Source organism: Anabrus simplex, chromosome 2, assembly GCF_040414725.1.
Source record: "Anabrus simplex isolate iqAnaSimp1 chromosome 2, ASM4041472v1, whole genome shotgun sequence".
Taxonomy (NCBI): domain Eukaryota; kingdom Metazoa; phylum Arthropoda; class Insecta; order Orthoptera; family Tettigoniidae; genus Anabrus; species Anabrus simplex.
In genome coordinates this window covers 608,161,200-608,183,338 of record NC_090266.1, presented here as the reverse complement: position 1 = coordinate 608,183,338, position 22,139 = coordinate 608,161,200, and the positions used below count along the sequence as shown (strand labels likewise).

Genomic DNA, 22,139 nt, shown 5'->3' with positions numbered 1-22,139 from the left:
TACTGTATATTAACATTAAAATGTTTACATAATGTCACTCATTGTATAACACCAGTGATGTTCTTCTGAATTTTCTTAGTGCAGCGCTGTCATGCATGTATGTTGTGCCGCCGTTTAATCAACACTACATCAGCTGGTGTAGATTCATTGCTTTGTTCAACAAAGCACAAAGCAATCTGAAATAATAAAACAATTTATTTTGTTACTACTGAACTGAATACCGTATACAGTAATTTTATTACAGTACTGTAATTAAAGCTAGTGGTACTGTATTTTAATAAAACTTTGAAATCAATTTTACCTCAAATGCATTGAATCCATCATCTGCTGTAAGTCGATTCTCAGAACTGCTATTGTCAAAATAGGGTTTGCCTAGTAGCTCTCAGCACATATAGCAGGAGAATTACTGATATTGACAGCTAAAAAAGGGAGTAAAATATATTAAAATACAATTTTGCCAGAGCATTTCGGTTAAGCTGGGTTTCGGTTAAGCGGTGTTCTACTGCATCTCCAAAATGTAATTTCTTTATGTTCAGTAGTTTTGGCTTGGCGATGATGAATCATTCAGTCATTCAGCCAGTCAGGACGTGTTATTTTATATTTACTGTATATATATACAAAATGAACTGCTAGAAAATATTAAACAGAAACCAAGATGGATGCTTGGGCTAAAAATGAATTTCACCTAACATAAAAGAAGATTAAAAGATAATAAAAACCCTGCGATAAACAAAATTTAAAGGAAAAGGGTATGAAAAGTAAACAAAATACTTTCCATTATTATCCATGATCCAGGAGAGGATCAAAGGGGAAGTATCCTCAGAAATGTAGAGTGGCTCCAAAACATATTTTGCCTGCTTGAACATCTGCACTCGATTCCTCCTTGAACATCTGCACTCGAGTCCTTTTCATTGTAACAGAATCAGTAATCGAGTGAGTAAGTTAACAATCATTGTGTGACTGGGAAGTAGGGAAATGTGCCCAATCACAAGTAGCTGTCTGTTCACAGGCAAGAGGAAAGACTCAACAAGGAAAACAGCTGAATGGGATAAGCAACTAGAAGTGCTAACGCAGCAGTATAAAGCAGTGGAACAAATTATATTAAATACAGGGGGAAGTACTAAATAAGATTCATGTAAATGATAGGTGCTAGACTAGAACATATATCCAATAAAGTTAGGAGTACTGTAATAAAGATATGATATTGAAGTGTAATTTATCTTCTTTCGGCCACAAATACAATGACACAAAAGAGCAAGGGGGTGGGGGTCTTTTCACCATCATCTCTAATTTCCAGAACAAACATAAAAGGGTAGTTGGGGATACACTAGGATTTTCCTCTTATGGGATAAGAACCTCTTTAGGAACTCTTGAATTTAGGTCTAAAATTTCAAAAGACAACAGGTGACACACAACAGAGGAGAAGCCAGTTTACTATACAAACAAGACATATCAGTGGGTTCAGCCAAGGCGACACTAGATACACAGGGGCCGATGACCTAGATGTTAGGCCCCTTTAAACAACAAGCATCATCATCATCATCATCATCATCATCACTAGATACACAGGCCATGCTGCTCCCCCTCCACCTGAGATGCCACGTCACCAGTGTGGATGGTGCAAGCGAGCTCCTTGCTTCATGCCCTTTAATTTCCTGTCAGCAATCTTAGCTGTTTCATGTTGTTCCTTCAATCAATTCATCCTGTTCTTGACGTGGTTAATCTTTTCTAGATGTAGTGATATGATATATCGTTAAATTTGAGTGTGAATTACACAACACTGACTGAATATGCCATCTTCCTGTTTCGTCCCAGGCTGGGAAAGTAACTGTGATCCTAGAAATCCCATCAGTGTATTTTCGTTTCCTAAAAATCCCACTGAATCTCAGATATGGCTTAGAGCTATTCACAGGAGTTACTAATTCGTCAAAGGTATGGATCAAACATTTTGATGAAAGGTACATAGTGCAGGAAGATTCGATGATATTGTTTGATGGTTCTTTACTAACTGCAAAACGTGATCAGTTAAAATTAAATAATGATGCCATACCAAAAAATTTTGAAAACTTGCCGGCATATCGATCTATCAAAAGTTTTGTCTCAAGAAAGGAAAATCCCGAGCAAAGGCGAAAGGAAATAGAAGAATGCTTTCAGAATTCCAATAAAAAAGAGGAACTACTGGACAACATTAATAGCTTCCCTGATGCATACAAAGGTATTAGATGGTCAAAATTGTTAACTATGCCACATCCATGAAATTTGAAAACATTTGCTTCTAAGGTAGGCTGTGGAAACTGTGTAATAGATGTATCCCATTTAAATTACTGAAAGAATGGATCTGCACCGAGTAAACACAAGAGACATTGTAATTTGCTTTTGGATGAAATTTATGTTAGACCTGAAGTAACATAAAAAGGGGGCAAGCTTGAAGATTTAGCTGTACAACCCCGTCTAGTGAATATTCACTAAATGTAGCTACTACTATACAGACTTCTATGGTATCCTCCTTACTGTCAAACAATAAAGATGTAGGTTTATTTTCTTGCGAAGGTTTAACAGGAGATCAGTTATGTGAACTAACTTTACAGGCTGCCTGTGTGTGGGGGATGCAGGAAAAGAATACATCCACGGAATCCCCTGCCTGTCGTAATAGGCGACTAAAAGAGGTGACCAAGGGATGATCGAATGATAACCATGAGACTACTTGTAATTAGTACCACAACGCGGGAAACACCATGGGTCGCCTTTACTTGCACGTAGTACCACTGTGTTCGGTACACAATAGGTTTGTGATTAGTGGCGACAGTGTGTGAAGCAGGGCGGGTTTTACAGTACCTGTGATTAGTAGCACTATACGAGTGACACGATGGGTCTGCCTTGCCTATGATTAGTACCCACTATGTGAGGAACACCACGGGATAGTACGAGTCCCTGTGGTAAGTACACCTATATAAGGAACACTGTAGGTTTGCGTTGCCTGTAAATGGCGGCGCAATGTGAGAAACTCCATAGGCCTGTGTTACAGGTGCATATTACATTACCTGTGAGTAGTACCATAATGTGTGGAATACCGCGAGTCTACGCTACTTTTGATTAGTACCACAACATGACAAATACCATAGTTCTACTTACATAGCAATAAGTACCATTATGAGTGCCGATGACCTGGATTTTGGACCCCTTTAGACTACAAGCATCATCGATGCACTAATACTATTGTTTAACGCTAGTTTCTGGGAATGTAGAGCATTGCGGGTCAGATCCACTGATTGTTTTAAGTTCATATCCATCCATTCATTCTTCATCATCACATTCTGAATTCTGGTCGGTGGATGATTTTGGACTTTTAAATTGTCATTACATTTAGTCTCATTTCGTACCTTTAGGGGACGATGACCTAGATGTTAGGCGCCTTTAAACAGCAAGCATCATCATCATCATCATCATCATTAATTTACAGGTCTTGAAAGTGTTGACAGAATGGGGATATAAGGTTTTTAGTTTTATTTTGGATAACAACGTTGTTAATAGGTCAGTGTTTACGAACTTATGTGGTGAAACTTTATCGTTTATATTGGTATACCAACTATATTGGTATTAATCCTTATGACAACATTCAAAATATTTTTGTCCTGTCTGGCTCGGTACACATTTTATCTCCCAGATTTTACAAATCATAATGCCACTCTTCCTGCCAGTGTGTCTGATTTATCAATGCTGCAACAAAGTGAACAACACAGTGGAATTAAATTAACACCTGCTCTTGATTTTTAAAAAATTTTCCCGACTTTCTTGGAAAGGCAGAATGTGAACTTATGTGCCAGTGTTTTTTATGAAAAAAATGTGGCTGCTCTCAAACACTTGTCAGCTACAGACTACAATGTTGAGGGTACTATTTGTTTTTTAGAAGTTATAATTAAATGGTGGAAAATAATGAATGTAAATCACGCATTTAAAGGAGACAGACTTAAGGACAATTGCTGCTACCCAATGAAATCTCTGGATCATGATAATTATTTTTGAGAAGCTTTTTGTTATGGCTAGAAAAATGGAATTATTTTGTAGTTCCAGGAGAAGGTAAAAAGTTGAGGAAGAAACTGTAAACTCACATCAAATACTCAGTTAGCTTTGACTCATACTGTTAGTACTGTACTAAAAATAGTTGAGTACATATTTCTTAACGTTGTTAAATTTCAAATACGTTTTGCTAGGTAAATTTCAGACAGATCATTTGAAGACTTGGTTTGGACAGTATCGCCAAATGAATGGAGCTTGTTATAATATTTCAGCTGCGCAAGTGATCGAATCAGACAAAAAGCTCAAAACAATTAGTATTATTAAGGTACCTTCTGCTAAACATTCTGACATAGAAATACGAGGTTTTATTGTAAATGAGGATATTGACTGTGACAAAAATGTTGAAACTTGTGATATGTCCAAGTTTGAAGGAGTTATTCATGATCTCGATAATGTACATATAAGCGAAAATGATATTGTCTGTATTACGTACATAGGAGGCTATGTTTGTCATAAATTACTTCAGCACGTTACGCCCTTCCTGCATCCAGGTTGGTCAACGCAAAGGATTCCCAGCCACTTTACCAGGGAATGTCAAATTTGGTTCAGTGTAACGTGGGATCCAAGAGATTACTCTATACGCCGATAACCATGTCGTCAACTTCGACCTCACTGATGGACGTCTCCATCCGACACATCATGGCAATGTTACCCAACTCGAAAATGCAATACCTTAATTCTAATACGTCTTATCCTATTATTTTCATAAATAACACTTCAAGTTTTCCAGTTCTTATAACTATTTATTAAACATAATGAAGTAAATAAAGAATAGGAAGAGAAAAATTTCACTATGTACAAACTGTCTTTCAGTAGATAAACAATCATTGAACAGCTGATTCCTCAATTTCTACAACTAATCTTCATATCTTACTTCCTACTTTCTCCCTGTCATTAATTGAAATGAGTTCACTTTTCTCTTTTTATATTTTCTTACAATTTGAGATTGATCATTTACCATTTACATGTGACTATTTATATTATCCTAAACTGATTTCTTTACATTCTTTTTCTTGGTCTATGCCCTTAATTAAGAATTGGAGCTTAACATCGTATCTAACCAAAATTATACTATTCAACATCATGTGGTCAATATCCTAACTCAAGTACATTGTTCTTGCACTATTTATTCTGGCTCTATCTGATCTGAATTATATTTGAAATTTCTAGTTGGGCTTTATTATCTGACATTTTATTATCTAAGAAATGTACTATGTCGTCTGTAGTTTATTATGTCATCTGAAGTTTATTATGACCTCAGTCGTCTATTTAGGTTTTGGAAATGCTCAACAAGTTTCTTGTATGCAGCCAACATATGTTGTTATTAACCTATCATTCACAGCGAAACATTTCTACATCTAACATACCCATATTAATTTCACGTAACACATTAGCAAGGGTCACTAGGTCATACCTATCTTACATTCTATATAAATGAGCATTAGAATTCAAACATGTGCCAAGATGTGGTGATATTATAAGCTCGCTTCATAACCTCCATCTTGACTTGCTCTGGAAAAACGTAGTTCTGAATGTGTCAACTAACCCTATCATATTTCATTACCATGATTTCTATTTGAAACATGGAGGCTATCAGTTGATTAGGGACATTGCTTTGAATTTTATTTAAGGTTGGAACACGCTGTAATCATAGTATTATGCTCTCTTCTCAAAAAAACCATTGCTATGCAATAACTGTCAAGTATGATCCTCTTCTCACGTCATCTAATATCAGAATTATTTAATCTTTCTTCAACATCGACGACAAATACACCTTCATATCTTTTACATTTCCATATTTATTCTATTCAACTCTATCACTTCGTAGACTATGCATTTCTCATTTCATATCTTCTAAATATCTCTCATTCTTCATGACATTTAACTTCCCTCGACGTTATTGCTTCTCCACTGGCCCATAATTCACATAGAAGCTATTTATTCTTTGTATTATACAGCCATCGTCCTGTCTGTTAATATTACTATGTCTTAGAATCCATCTTAACTTCATACAGCACATAACCTCTCCAACACTCTTTGAATGACAACCACCTATACCAATTAGAAATAGGAAAGGATTTCCACCTATCAATATTTATTGCACTTGTTATGCTACAGTACCGGTTTCGACCCCTTACATAAGGTCATCTTCGGCTGAACAATACATTCACATCTATATCATGCGACAATGCAATTGTATGTCTATACTGATATGCTTTAGGTCTTAAAATTAGTTTATAAAACACTATCTCTACTTAAAACTAACTTATAAGTATATAAGATAAATACAATATATGTAGGAACACTTCATGCACATGAACATTCGTGTCTTGCATGTTGTTCAGTTCATCGGTTGACTTCTGTGTTCAAGTCTTATTTACATAGTTGTACACTTGGTTGCTGTTTCTGGAGCTTGAATGATATGATTTGCTTGTAAAATTGTCACGTTGTATGTATTATAGACGTACAATTGCATTGTCGCACATAGTGACGTACACGCCAGTTCCCGTTTCAACATGCCCCATTTGGATGTGACCAAACATTTGTTATCATACGGCATTCCCTAGACAATGTAATCTTAATCATAGCTTCATGATATAGATGTGAATGTATTGTTCAGCTGAAGATGACCCTATGTAGGGGGTCGAAACCCGTACTGTAGCATAATAAGTGCAATAAATAAGTATTGATAGGTGGAAATCCTTTCCTATTTCTAATTGTGTAGTTCGTCAATACGGAGATGAAGATTATAAATTACAAAACCACCTATACCTTCAATATGACTTGCGGTCTATATATCTACTTGTAATACATTCTCCAATAGCATTAACAAAACTGTGGCTAAGGTTGGAATTCACTTATAATATTATCACTTCCTTCACCAATATACATTGACTAGCATACTAATCATTCGTAAGTTCACATGAAATAGGTTAGCTCTGAAGATCACGTTTGGCACATTGATTATATGACACTTGCAATTAGGCTACTGAAGTTATTTTCTACTAAATGATACATGAAATTTGGAAAAACAAGAAGCTCTTCTCGCTTCCTCCACCTTCTTGGGATGGTCTCTTCTCAGCTGCTACATGCGATCATCGCAGTTGACTGCTTCTCCTCCGAGTGTCGTCTCTGATCAGGGTGATCGATTTTCTTGAACTAAATTATGTAATGTTGGGCAGTCCATGGTGACGATCTCGTTCATGAAATCATAAGATACAATTTGTATGAAATAATACATGATGTTGCTGTTCATTAAATCTCTAATATAGCTATTTCTCCAAGTATTTATGCTGAATATGAGATTTCTGATTATTGACTCTGATTCTCTTGGCTAAGATGAGTGTTAAACACTTTGTTTTAATTCTTTCTCTTGTCTTGTGGATTGCCTGAAGTTGCGTGTATCGCTCTTGTTTTCTTCCGATGTTATAGATCAATCTTCTGGAATTTTGGAATTTTCTTCACGTAATTTTTGCTGTATATCGGCAATTGGACTACAAATTCTTGTTGGTCTTCTCCTAGATGAGCTTCTTTCTTTTGTAGCGATGATTTAATGTGATATTTTATCCTTTCAGCTTACTTGTGTGTGTCTCTCTCAGAAAAAGCGATTCAGAAGTTTTTATTTTTTTTTGTTTCAACAATCCAGCTCCCGTCTCGTGGTCTTTTACACGGCCATTATGATTCTATACCTTCTGTTATGATGTTAATCTGGACTTCAATGACATTGTGTATTTATTTATTCCGTTTGGTGCCGCCGCCAGCCATTGTATTTATTTTGGTCTCCTTAATATTTCCATTTTATTATTAGCATAATGGTACAACATTAAGTGTGAATGATGTATTTAATTTTTTGTAATACCTGATAATACACCAGTTCTTAGCTCTAACACTCTTTCCTGTTATTTAATGTCATAGAGGGAGCCTGAAATATACATAAGATGTTGTAATTAATACTTTAGTTACTGGCTTAAAGGTGTTCAAACTTATGATTAGCAAAAGGTTTGAATATTTATTCTTAAATTGTAAATGTCAGAAGCCAGTACTAGTATCTGTGATGTTCAGCATCATTGATAGTTTGGACTTTGATGTCAATCATGTGGCAAGGATTTAAATATGTTTAAAAGAAAGTGTATATTTATGTTTTGTACTGTCTTACTGAACAATGATAGTAAGTTGATAAAGAATAAGTTGGGTGATGAAGGCAAAAAAGCCACAAAAAGGAATAAATGAAGACTGGAGTTTGTGTTTTACATCCTACATTTATCAAATATTCTTCCAAAAAATGAAGGTGGTTTATTTTCATCCTTCTTCTGTATACAGTTAAAGAAGAAAAAATAAAAATATGTACAATTAATCAGAGTTAGGAAAGAAAAACAGTCGTTGGAGCAGGAGTGCGTAACATAGCAGAAGGCAGTGGGACTACCTATTGCTGTGACGTCACAGAAGCAGCAGCACGGCTTGTATATCTAGTGTGGCCTTGGTTCAGCTATGGAACAGACTTGAATGGATGTACAGAATAATTGATTGTTTATTAGAGTTTACCTCCCATATTGTCTATTGTTTTACAATTAATTATCTTCCAAAACATATTGTAAATAGTTGTAAATATTAATTTGAAGATAATTGCCTTGCATTTGAAACCATTAACCCTCCTTTTCCCTTCCTGATGCCTGTCTTATTGTATTATTTATTTAATCTCACATTCATTTATATCTTTCATTTCAGTTCCTTATCTAAAATTATGTGATTTATATTATGTATCATTTCTATCTAATGAGTGCTTTGGCATTGAAATTGAGCAGTTGCCCAATTATTTGTAAAAATGTATGTCATGTTAACTAACTGATGAGTCCAACTTCAACTAGACAACACTGAAAGTTGAGCAAACCATACCAAGATATGTAATGAGCAGAGATTTTCACTCAATTAATACATTAAAGTTGTTCATAATTTCCATGGAAATAAGAATTTAGATACTGTCAGTATTTTTACAGCATGTACCAAATAACTTGTCTTGTTTATTTCATGGTTTTTGCATGTATTTCTGGATATTTGTGTTTGAAAGCGTTTTTGTCATCTCCTGCATTCCCACATTTTTACAGCAAAATTTTTAAAATTTATGTGTCTAAACATTAATTCTGAAGATTTAAATTCCTTATCTTCTTGATAGATGACCAAAAAGTATTTTCTTTTGTATCCTTGAAGCACATCTTTTGTTTTAAACATGTTTTATTCTTTGTTTTCTCGTGTGGAAAAAGAAAGAATATTGCCCATTGTACAATTTGCAAATTTTTTTATTTTCAGAGTATTGCTGAAAATCATCCTGCTGCATTGCCTTCACTAATTGCTCACATTTCAGCATTAGCTTTACTAAATCCCATTCTGAGGTTACTGGTGATGGACAATCCGTCAGACAACTTGGAATTCAGCTTCACTCCTGTTGCAAAGGAGCTTAGCTATGATATTCACTTAGTTAAACTACACACCTTTTCAACACCAGAGAATGTGAAAGCAGGTGTCATTTTGTTCAGGCAGAAAACAGATTCATGTTTTGCCCCACCTGCTGGTCTCCATTATCCACTGAGTAATGGCTTGGTAAGTAACAGTTTTGCACATTGTTCTTAACACATACCATCTTAAGTTGTATCAAGGACAAGGAGAATAAGTGTTTGTTAGAACAGTTTGTGATATCATATATGTATAGAATTTTATACTGTCGGGGAGAGTTTGGTAACTCCTGCTAATTATCAACTCCATTTTTCCTACATCTACTTCTTCTCAGGCCATGACAAGCTTGTTTCTGCTTCCCAGCTTCATCAGGAAGGCAATACTCATTAAGGGACCACCTTGATGGATCTTCACACTCGTGCAAAGCATAGAATAAGAAGAAATGCAGATAAAGACAGAAAAAGGAAGGGATAAGAAGATAAAGATAAATACAGATGATAAAATACTAGGAACACAAGACAAACACTGAAGAAAAGGAGCCCAAAAAGTCAATATAAGTAATGGGGAAAAAACAGACAAGTGATGAATCAAGTAATATATAAAAATACAGGAACATGAAAAGAAACAAACAATGGGATCAACGCAGTGCTAAGTCAGTGTGGGAAGAGGGAGCAGTAGCACCATATTGATCTACCTAAAGTTGATATCTGCTTTTTTAATATCTTGCAGGACGTTCTGCACAGCTTGTTCATCCTAAGCAGCTACACAACCCTGAACCCACATTCTAGATAGCCTTACCATTAAGAGTAAATGGTCCGATTTGGTAGTGCTAAACCTAAATGCTTTAAACATAAGTTTGTCTGGTTGTAGTATTTTGGTGTCAAATCCTTGAACCTCTATCGCATTTCACTAGATGCTTCATAATGGACATTCAAATCATAACCAAAATCAGGGTCTTCCAACCTGCTAACCAACCTCTATTCGACACCACGTTTTACATTTATGTAAAGTTCTGCATTGTTACACGAGTCACATTCATGTACGGGCTGGGCGACGGGATACAACCTTGATGTTCCACCATATTGCGCTTATTAAGGGAATGGCTCTTCAAGGGAAACCTCACGAATTGATGTGTGAAGTTAATAATTACTTTGAAAAGAAAAGGCTAATGGGGGACCTCTTACTCCAGTTTAAGTTTTTGAAAATACTAACATAACACGTATTGTAGATAAGAACACAATTGTAAATATGTGTTAATAAAAATTATGAAAGCAGAAGAGTGTTGTTCTTCAAAACTGTGGAAAGTAGAACTCAATGTACAAGTACTTGCTGAAATTATCCAATACCGTGGACATCGTGTGATTCTTCTGCCTCCCTACCACAACCACTTCAACAGAGTTAATATGGGCACAGGTAAAGAGGTATGTTTGCAGTCACAGCAAGATATTAACATTTACCCAAGTTAAAAGTCTAAGTACTGCAGGGATGAATGCAGTTGATAGTAAAAACTGGCAGAAAGCAGTGCATCGCATTAAAGTTTTAATAGACGGTGCTAGGAAAGCTGGACTATTAGAAGACGAAGTTGATTGTGTTGGTGTTTCACTCAGTAATGACAGCTTAAGCTCTTCTGAATCTTGGATATGATAATGAAGATCTGAGAATTTGGTCACTGGAGACTGACGTGAAGTGAGGCGGCTTGGCAACAGCTTAATGCAGCTGACATGCATGACTCGGAACATCAGTCGCAAAGTAATTTCTCCCTCACTATAGACTCAGATATGCAGCCCACATGAATGACTCTACTCATGTAATCACACTGCATTTCTCAAATAAGACTACTAACTAGTAATTAGTGTTTGCACACTGTAACATTTTACTTTGTTCCTTCCTCATGGCTTCTCTGTTTATTGGGTCAAAAGCTTTTGAAAATCTAAAACAGCACAAAGACAAGATAAGCATTCAACACTCTGCTCCAAGATTATGCAGTTGAGACATGAGCGATCCATACTTGCTCACTTCCTAAACCTCAAGCTGACTTGCTTTTTAATTAAGTTTAGTAGGACCCTAGTGAAAACTTCATTTTGGACTATGAGAAGTGTAATGCCCTAACATTTCACCAGCAAAACATGTCTCCATTCTCCAAACAACTTTCCATCGACCCATTCCTTGAGAAATAGAGGCTATAACATGTTTTCCATGGATTCCCATTCTCACTGCTGGAGCTGCACCTTCAGGCCACGGCCATTCCTTCTCCTAGCCCTTTCTTATCCATCGTTGCCATAAGACCTATTTGTGTTGGTGAGACATAAATCAAATTGTAAAACAAGAAAGCTATAATGTGTTAGGAGTATTCATCATCATCATCCATTCCCCTTTTCCAGCTGACACCAGGTGGGGGCAAATATGGTTCCTCTCCACTTCGTCCTGTCTCCTCCACCATTCCTCATCCAACGCTGTGTTCCAGTCCGGGTCCCATTGTCCTATGCTGTTTTTCAAATCTGAGTCTCCCTCATTCTCTCTTCCCTGTCGTCTGTCTTTCCAGTGCTTGTCTTGGCAGTCTTTCTTCTTTCATCTGCTTGACATGTCCAAACCACCTCAATCTGTTCTGTTCCAGTTTGTCATTTAGATTTTGCACATTTATCTCTTTTCGTATGTCTTCACTTCTCACTCTATCCCTCCTTGTGTTCTGTACCATACTCCTCAGGAATTTAATTTCAGCTGATTTTATTCTACTTTCATCACACTGAGTCATTGTCTAGGTTTCTGCTGCATATTTCATTACCAGTAAGTAATATCCCTTGTACAATACTTCTTTAGCATTCACTGGTACATTTTTATTCCTTATTAATCTCTATACTTGGTGTTAAAAGACACTACCCAGTTGTATCATTCTACTAATTTCAATATCCATTCTTCCATTTTCACTGAGCGAGTTGGCCATGCGGTTAGGAGTGCACAGCTCTGAGCTTGCATTCGGAAGATACTGCATTCAAACTCCACTGTCAGCAGCCCTGAAGATGGTTTTCTTTGGTTTCCCATTTTCACACCAGGCAAATGCTGGGGTTGTACCTTAATTAAGGCCACGCCTGCTTCCTTCCCACTCCCAGCCCTTTCCCATCCCATCATCGCCATAAGTCCTGTGTCGGTGCGACGTAAAGAAACTTGTAAAAATAATATAAAAACTTCCATTTTCTGTCAGTTCACTTCCCAAATATTTGAATGTGTTCTACAATTTCCAGTTCCTTGTCTCCAATTTTGATAGCTCCTTTTCCTTCTTTACCTCCTCTGCTCATCACCATTGTCTCGCTCTTCTCTACATTGATCCTCAATCCTTATTGTTGAATCCTTCTATTCAGTACATCCAGCTCTTTTGTGTCTCCTCATCTTCTTCCCAGATCACATGATCATCTGCAAACATCATTACATTAATTCTTTCCCCATAATAATCCCTTGTTGCTTTTATCATGTCGTCCCTCAACATTATGAGCAACAAAGGTGACAACACACTCCCTTGTTTTAGCCCATTGTCGATACCAAACCATTCTGATATATCCACTGTTGTTTTCACACAGTTGTAACAGTTATCATTTACTGCTTTTATCATTGTTATTAGTTCATTGCCAATTCCCCTGTGTGAAGCATTTTAAAACTTTTGATCTGGGGATGCTGTCGTATGTCTTTTCTAGTCTCTAAAGGTCATTACTATATCCTTCCCATATTCCCAGTTCTTTTCCATGATCCATCTGAGAATGAAAAAAGTTTTGACTGTTGACCTTCCACTTCTGAATCCAAATTGTTCTTGTTGCAACTGACTTTTTGCATTTACTCTTAATTCTTCTTTCGAATATCCTTTGCCAGGCTGACTGGATCATAAGATGCTGGCCTTCTGACCCCAGCTTGGCAGGTTCGAGTCTGATGGTATTTGAAGGTGCTCATACGTCAGCCTCATGTCGGTAGATTTACTGGCACATAAAAGAACTCCTGCAGGACTAAATTCTGGCACTTTGGCATCTCCAAAAACCATAGGAGTAGTTAGTGGGACGTAAAGCAAATAACATTGTTATTATTACGAATATATTTTCCATTATCTTGGCAACGTGAGAAAGGATGGTGATACCTCAGTAGTTACTGCACATCTTCCCATCTCCTTTCTTGAATATTGGTATTATAAACCCCCTTTTCCAAATCCTCGGGCACTTTTCCTCTCTCCATGCACACTTGAGTATTCTATAAGTCCACTGGAGTCCTACTGGTTCTGCAGCCTTAATCGTTTCTATGGCTTCTTCATCTTTTAACGCAGCTTTCCCCATAATTCCCCCCCCCCCCCTGTCCATCCCACCTCTGTCATTGTATTGTCCAATTCCTTCTACGTTACTTCTTCTATTCCTGCTGCCTGGATACCTTCTCCACATGTCTGGTTTCTCATGTTCAGCAGCTCGCTGAAATATTCTTTCCATCTGTTCATAATCTCTTTTGGTTTTGTCAGTATTACTCCTTTATTCTTCACACAACCTGTCTTCACCATTTCATTCCTACACTTATAATTCCAATTTTTTTATTTTTTTCTCACAGTTTTTTTTCCTACAGTTCAAATTTTCCCTTTTCTTCCTTGGTGAATGTTTCTCCCAACTTTTCTTTGGCTACTACTTTTTTTTGCAAACTCTCTTCGCTTCCATGTATGTTGTTTTGCTCTCTTCAGTCTTTTTTGTTTTCCATTTCTTCCAAGTTTTCTTATTTTTCCTTTATCTTTCACGCTGTCGTTCCACCATGATGTGTCTTTTCTCTTACCTTTCCTGATGTTCTGCCACATGTTTTCTCTGCATACTTTACAAATGCACTCTTAAAATTATTCTATTTCTGTTCAACATGACTAATATCTGTCCTTGGTATCAGTTTTTGTAATTCTTTCCTGAACTCTTCCTAAACCTCCTTTTCCTTCAATCTTCAATCTTTCTTTCTCTTTTTTTCTTGTAGTTTTGTAATCTTGCCTACTTTCAACTTCATTATTACTGCTCTGTGGTCACCCTCAGAGCCTTCCTCAGGCATACTGTAGCTTTTTGATGTCCTTTTTCCACTAATATGTAATCAATTGTTTTCATGCTTCTGTCTCCCCATCCATACCTGGTAATCCTCTGGATATTTTTCGTCGTGAACTGTGTGTTTGCTATTATTAGTTGGTTCCTCTGTCCGACTCAATGGCTAAATGGTTAGCGTGCTGGCCTTTGGTCACAGGGGTCCCAGGTTCGATTTCTGGCAGGATCGGGAATTTTAACCATCATTGGTTAATTTTGCTGGCATGGGGACTGGGTGTGTGTGCAGTCTTCATCATCATTTCAACCTCATCATGACGCGCAAGTTGCCTACGGGTGTGAAATCAAAAAGCCCTGCACCTGGTGAGCCGAACATGTCCTCGTACACTCCCGGCACTAAAAGCCATATGCCATTTCAGTTGGTTCCTCTGGCATAAGTCCATTAGCGCTGTGCATTGCCATATCGCAACTATTTTTACATCTTTTTCTGTTAGTACTGTTGGGAACAAGAAAGAATCTGGAAGGCTGTGCTGTCATCCAGCAGTTCATAGATATGATATCTATGAGTATTTGTAGTATCGAATAATCACATTTATTTAATTTTAAAATCTATTGTGATAAGTAGTGGTCTCTTGGTTATTTTCATATTCCCGTGAAATAGCTACTGGCTTTACATAAGTAGGGTGTACTGTAAAATTTATAAATGAAGTAGTTTCGTTAGATTATGTTTACAGTAGTGTTGTGCACACTTCATAATGTTGTAAGCATTTGAAATAGTATGGGCGCACAATACTGGAGTAGTGCTTGTTGAATGTTTAGCATTGCCATATGGCAGTGCTAGGTGTTTATACTCAGTAAAATTGTTGCAGGACTCTGGTGATGAACATGATAGCAGGCTTATTGATAATCTCAGCTCCTGACAGTTACGTGCCCATGCTGAAATAAATCTTGTAAATAATGAAAGAATTGGAGGATTAGTTACGATGGTGAAGATGTGTTACCAGAAGGCGAAGCATCTTTCGTGTCTACTGATGCGAGGTCTGTTTCAATACCCAAAACTGCAAAAGAGTAGATAACTGATAGAGAAAAGAATAAATCAAATTATAAACCAAGATGGACCAAAGGGGCTGATTTCAATATAGGGTGACATTTCCGGAGTCTAATTATAGCAAGTACAAATCCATGACTATTGTTGATATTTCTGAATTGTTTGTGGATAACCAGCTGATCAAACATTTAGTTCAAGAGACCAAAAAGTATGCAATGTTTTTAAATTGTACAGACTCACAAATAACTTCTGAGTGAAATCCATTGCTTCGTCGCCGTACTTTTCATTTCTGGATACTGTAAGTTACCCTCCAAGCTTTCTTATTCGGACATTCAGGATGATATGAGAAACATTGCAGTGTCCAAATCGATGAGGAGGGACAGATTTCTCCATATATGTTGATTTCTCCACTTTGCAGATAATACATAGGTGAATAAGAAGGAAAAAGCTTGGAAAATTTGGCCAGTAATGGAAATGTTAAAGGAGAAATGTGTCAAGAATTTTGTGTCAGCAAGATTTGCCATATGATGAGTGCATGGTTCAATATTTCGGCCAGCACAGCTGCAAACATTATATTCACAGTAAGCCAATATGGTTTGGCTTCAAACCTTTGTGTCTAAATTCGAAAGATGGCTACTTGGTCAATTTTGAATCACACCAAGTCAAGGGACCTAAATCTAAACGAGAGTATGAATGTATGTTCAGTAAAGCTGCAAGCCTTCTGCTGGTGCTACTAGATGCGATTCCAGAGTAGAAAAGGAATCTGTAGTACAAATTTTGCATGGACAGTTTATTCAGTGGTGCAGTGCTGTTCTAGTATCTGAGCTTTCTTGGATGTTCTGCCATTGGGACTGTTAGAGAAAATAGAACTCCTAAGGAATGTCCAATGACAAGCAAAGCTCCTTTTTCCAAAAAACAATGGGGTTCATTTGAGACAGCTATGGAAATGAATAATGGCCACCTCTACGTAAGGTGGATGGATAATGCTGTCGTCACAATGCTGTCTACATCATGTGGCACCCAAGCAGTAGTTCCAGTGAAGAGGTCTTCTAAGCATGTGAAACTGCCAGTAATGGTTGAAAGACCTAAGTTCATTTCCAAATACAGTTCTGGCATCAGCAGAACTGATACAATGGACCAAAATGTTGGCTATTATTGGGTCTGAATTTGAGGCAAGAAATTGTACTGATCCCTGTTTACATGGATGTTGGATGTAGCTATAAAAAATAGTTGGCTACTGTGTAAGAAATCCTAGAATGAGAACATATCACAATTAAACTTCAGGAGGGAAGTAGCCTGCGCATACCTGAGAAGGTATGGACGTTCTGGAAGGCAATCATTTTGTGTAGGATCTTCGTTACACTGCCGTGTTTCAGACAGAATAAGGTATGATGGGACTGAACATCTTGTCCACCACACCCCAGGAAAGAAAAAGAGGAGGTATGCGAACCATTCTTGTTCTTCTGTTGTCAGAGAACAGTGTGCTCAAAGGGTGAAGTTCGTCTCTGTATTGACCGCTTCGTTCCCTTCCATAGAAGACCGTAAAAGACTGTCATTCTTTATTCTTGTGCCTAATGCACAAGTATTGATTGTAGGCTTTTATCTGCCTCAGAAGATAGTGACTACTGTAGTTACCCTATAGGTGTAACTGCATCTAAAGTTCTTTGGTTCTTTCTTTTTCTTATTTTTTATTTTATTCTATTGTTCCAGTGAGCATTTTGTTTTGACATGCAACAATCGATACATGTGTCTCTCTGTACTGCAAACAAATATTTTTCCTTTGTTCAATACTTCTATTTTTTTAGCTGTGATATGAATGAAAAGTGATATTCCATATTCTTACAGTAAATAATGCTAAGATGTTTCAACATTGTTATAGTACAACAAACAAAAAGACTACTTTGTAACCTAAATTCTCCTTCCAAAACTCACTGTTAAAAAACACGTAGTGCAAGCGTCTAGTGTTGCCATATGGCAACATCAAATATCTTATGACCTAGCAGTCCCAAAATTCTAAAACTTGTTTCATTAAATTATTTTGATTTTAAACATGCAGTAAAACATAATAAATATGATAATCTCAGAAAAAAATTAATTCAGGCTCTAATAGGTTAACATATCACCTTCTTGATTCTTGCTGCCATATCCATATGGCCTCAGAATCTCTTCTTTTCCCACTTGTTCATTCAGATCTCCCATTATAATTACTTGCTTGTCTTCTGTGTATTTCTCCACTTCTTCAAGGAATTTCCTTGTATTCTCATCTTTATTTCCGGTTTGTGGACCATATACTTGGAACATATCTCTTGTTCCAGTCTGAAACTGTAACCTTGCTCTGATCATTCTGTCAGTCTTCTTCACCTCCCCCACATATTCCAGGACATCCTTTCTATTGAACATCCTACTCCGTTTACTGCATCCTGTCCTCCACTGTAAAACAGCCTGTGTCCTTCCATCAGTTTTCTCCCCCCCACCACCCTTTCTCTCAATTTTGTTTTATTAAAGACCAACGATTGCTATGTCCTTCTCTTTGCTGAACTTTTTCAGTTCTTCGGTCTTGTCTGTCAGGGTTAGGATGTTGACTGTCATGATTTGGATATATTGTGATACTGGTTGCCCACTTCTCACAGCTCCCCCAGTACCTGAAGGACTCTTGGTCCAGAATATAGTTCCAGTTTTGAAGACTAGGTAGTCTTAACACAGTTCTTTCACACGTTGATATATCCAGTGAGTTCATTCTTTCACTTAAGCATCCCTAAACGCCGTTGGACTGAGCTGTAGGGGTTGCCCAAGCATTTTCCGAGGCGGCACTGTATTTACACTCATTTTTAGGCTGTTGTTATGATGGGTTCACCACTCCCAAAGGCATTTTAGAGCTGCTGCCAGCAGGTGATGAGACCGCTCGTAACATGGAGTACATACACCTACTGCAGCCACCCCTAACCTGGGGGCAGACACTAATTGAAGGGTTCCAGTGTCATTTCCTACATTGAGATGACCATCGCGCCACCTAAGAGTACTCATCCGCATTGCATTTCCAGCATTTTATGTTTAAGGCACTGACTGTCCTGCTGAAGGATTTTGACGTAAATATGTATTATGGCTGGGGGTCATATAAAATTAGCTATACAAAATGTGTAACGCGGAGTTACCTAGCAACCATTCAGGCTGTGTCTTATGGATGACGGTCGTCTGAAATTAGCGATCCAAAATGTGCGACACGATGTTACCTAGCAACTGTTAATGGATGGCATGACCAGGAGACAAATGCCAGACATAGTTATGATCATTTGATTTTCCCAAAGGGAAATTTGGTACCATTTTTGAAGTGCTTATTTCTAACCTCTAGGTTATAATTGAGTTTTGAGCCCACATTCTGACTGAGCTATTATTTGGTCCAGAATATAGTTCCAGTTTTGAAGACTAGGTAGTCTTAACACAGTTCTTTCACACGTTGATATATCCAGTGAGTTCATTCTTTCACTTAAGCATCCCTAAACGCCGTTGGACTGAGACTCAATCTTATACATAGGAGGCCAGCATCAAACCGTCTTAAATACTCTCCTAACTTTTTCATTTTAAATGTTCTTCCATTGAGTAATTTAATTTCAGTCAGTTTGTTGAGATCTTATTTTTTGTAGCAGTAAAGGAATTTTCCTGTGTTTACCCATTTGTATGTACATTCAATATTTTTCAGACATTATTAAATGTTTCGGTATTCTTTTTTTATTATCAGAACTTCTTTTATGACACTATTGTAAACATTCAAGCCGACTTCATTCACTATGCTGAAATAACTCTAGATACACAGACGGTTTACTTTATCATTAAGCAAAGTAATTCTTAATTACTAATTATGCACTTGGCTGTTTGTGCATGGCAATTGGAGAGGGGTGATGAGCAGACGGGGACCATGGTGAATGCGTGCCTGTCTCAGAACATTAACGCCCATGACAGCTTCTCGGGCACAGGCGAGAGTACATGTTTAGTTTCATTGTTTAACCTAACACAAATGAAATGGCTGGTATTTCCTCGAAACGTAAAGGTAGTGTGTTGCATGGACAATTTAGGGAACTAGTGAATATCGTGTAACTTATATGTATATGCAGAGGGAAGCAAATTATGTTATTCAATATTTTAATAAAACTGATATTAGAAACCAAAAATGCATTGTCCTGAGTTAGCGTGAACAACCTTAGTTAGTGACATTTAGATGGCCAATTTCTGGGTAAACTAACACCTCCATTAAAAAATCTTTCAGACACAAAAAAATTAAATTCAGATGATTTCACACATTTTCCCGTAAGATGGAAAAAAAAAAGAAAAAAACACTCACTTACTGAAATTGTAAATACTTTTCTTCTGATTTATATAAGTATAGGAAAAGAACAAACAGGTGTCAAATCAACTCTCTCTTTCTTTCTGACTTGATTTTCTGATTTAAATTTAGGCCTACTTGTTCTTGTTTTTATATTTTAAAATTTTTTACAAAAATTAATTATGCAATTGAAATCAGCATTCTTTCCTAAAGCTAATAGTATAATTTGTTTCAAAACAATTTTGCTGATAACGTCAGGAGCTTTCAATCTGACATTACTACACCAGTGCTGCTTAGCATGGTAAATGTTTTACAATGCAGTAGTAATCAGGACAAGTGTGATGGGGAAGCACACAGCTATCTGCTGGTATCTGTAGGTTTGGTATTCAGCCCGAAGACTGGTTTGGTCCTGAACAGTTCTGCCATCAGTTGTCACAGATGACCTAGACATCACTGAAGAGGCATTTTAGGGAATGAGGATTGATGTAGTTTCCTGTTGCTTTCTTCATCTAGCCAGAAGTTGCTAGTCTATTAACCTATCAGTCTGCCAAGTCCAGTGAAATGCACGCACCAACCAACCCTATGAATGACTTTTCACACTATTCATAACAGGGATTGCCTACATAAAGAATGTCACTTCTAGCATTGTTCATACCTCAGTCACTTTTGTATAATCAAAGCCAAGGATAAGACTGAGACAGGTCAATGAATGTAACAGATTTGATGTAGCCCATACTAGATAAGGAAGTACCCTTTAAACATTAGGTCTCACCAGCAAAGCCTATGCACATAGGATTTTATAATATTGACTGCTCTAAACTGGGGTTACTTTGTAAAAGGGTAGATACTTTATGACAACATTATCAAAAGTGAAAGGAATTGTTCATTTCCTAGCTTGCATAACTGTAATCCAATATGGCAGAATGTGTAAGAGTATGCTGTGCTATATTGTAACACCATTTTATGATATATTTTAATTATGATGTATTAATAACTTTCGTTCAATGTTTCAGGTGAATATTAGCAGTTTATTCCCATCCCAGTTTGGTGACATCATAACTGAGGCATCTCTTTCATTCCTTCATACAGGAAAGAGTCTACCGAAGGAAACTCCTCGACCATTGTGTCCGATGGAAATGGCTGCCTTCCTTCTTCCTAGATAGCCATAAGACTACATTCCGTACAGTGGTAGTTCCATGGTGAATTTTCAGTATAAAAGGCATTTGCTGTGAAGGATACAAGTCAATAAGCAAGTGGAATATCCCCATTACACTGATTTAGGTACAGCATCAATCATTTTATCATGCTGATTATTTATAAACTAAGTTTCTACTGTAGAAAAAGGACTGTGAAACCTTGTGAAAACATATTTCACAAATTCCTAAGAGTTATAAAATCCTTAAAAATAGTGCCTTGAGTCATCAGCATGTAATGTTATGTGATAGTTTACTCTTGTCATTTAAGTTTTCTGTGGTTCCTCCCATCCCCACCAGAAAATTTGTCATTTAACTTCTTGTATTCTTGCAGGCATGTGAGAAAGATTGAGTGAAATTCTAGTAATAAAAATGTCATTGAATTTATGTCCCGCCAACTACTTTTATGCTGTTCAGAGGCGCTGAGGTGCCAGAATTTTGTCCCGCAGGAGTTTTTTAACGTGCTAGTAAATCTACTGATACAAGGCTGACTTATTTGAGCACCTTCAAATACCACCGGACTAAAACAGGATCGAACCTGCCAAGTTGGGCTCAGAAGGCCAGTGCTCTGTCATCTGAGCTACTCAGCCCTGCAGTGAAATTCTTGTGAAACAATCAAGTGAGCATGAGATCCTGCAACACTAGATTGTCAAATCACTGTGCATCCTAAAAACAAAAGGAAAATTGAGGTTGGAGTGAGGATCACATGATGTACAATACATTGCTCCTTTTCTGATCATTATGGATCACTAAGAATTAATACAGCTCAACAAAAGAAATCATGCATGATTCACAGTTTGGAATGCAGCTCCTGCTTGCTTTCCTTGAAACGACTCTGTCTGAAGCTCCACATTCCAGCCTTTCCCTGCCCCAACTACACTAGCTTCACAGAATGCATTCTGTTTTTAGAAAACTTTAGCTCTGATAAAGGCTCTTTGTCTTCATGCATGATGTGTAGAGAATTTCAATATGAGCTTAACCTGTATGCTATACTGGAGGTCAGTAACCACTACACTCAAGTTTCA

General features: G+C 37.1%; 1 protein-coding gene across 1 annotated transcript in view; it reads left to right on the top strand.

The window, feature by feature from the left end:
• Positions 1 to 21,530, top strand: part of alpha-Man-IIa (alpha-mannosidase 2) — a 355,439-nt gene extending 333,909 nt beyond the window's left edge. Inside the window, exons 20-21 of the mRNA XM_067139236.2 lie at positions 9,382 to 9,672; positions 20,935 to 21,530. Coding sequence (XP_066995337.2) covers positions 9,382 to 9,672; positions 20,935 to 21,084 — 441 coding nt within the window. The 3' untranslated portion in view covers positions 21,085 to 21,530. The remainder of the gene's footprint in view (positions 1 to 9,381; positions 9,673 to 20,934) is intronic.
• Positions 21,531 to 22,139: the final 609 nt, after the last annotated feature.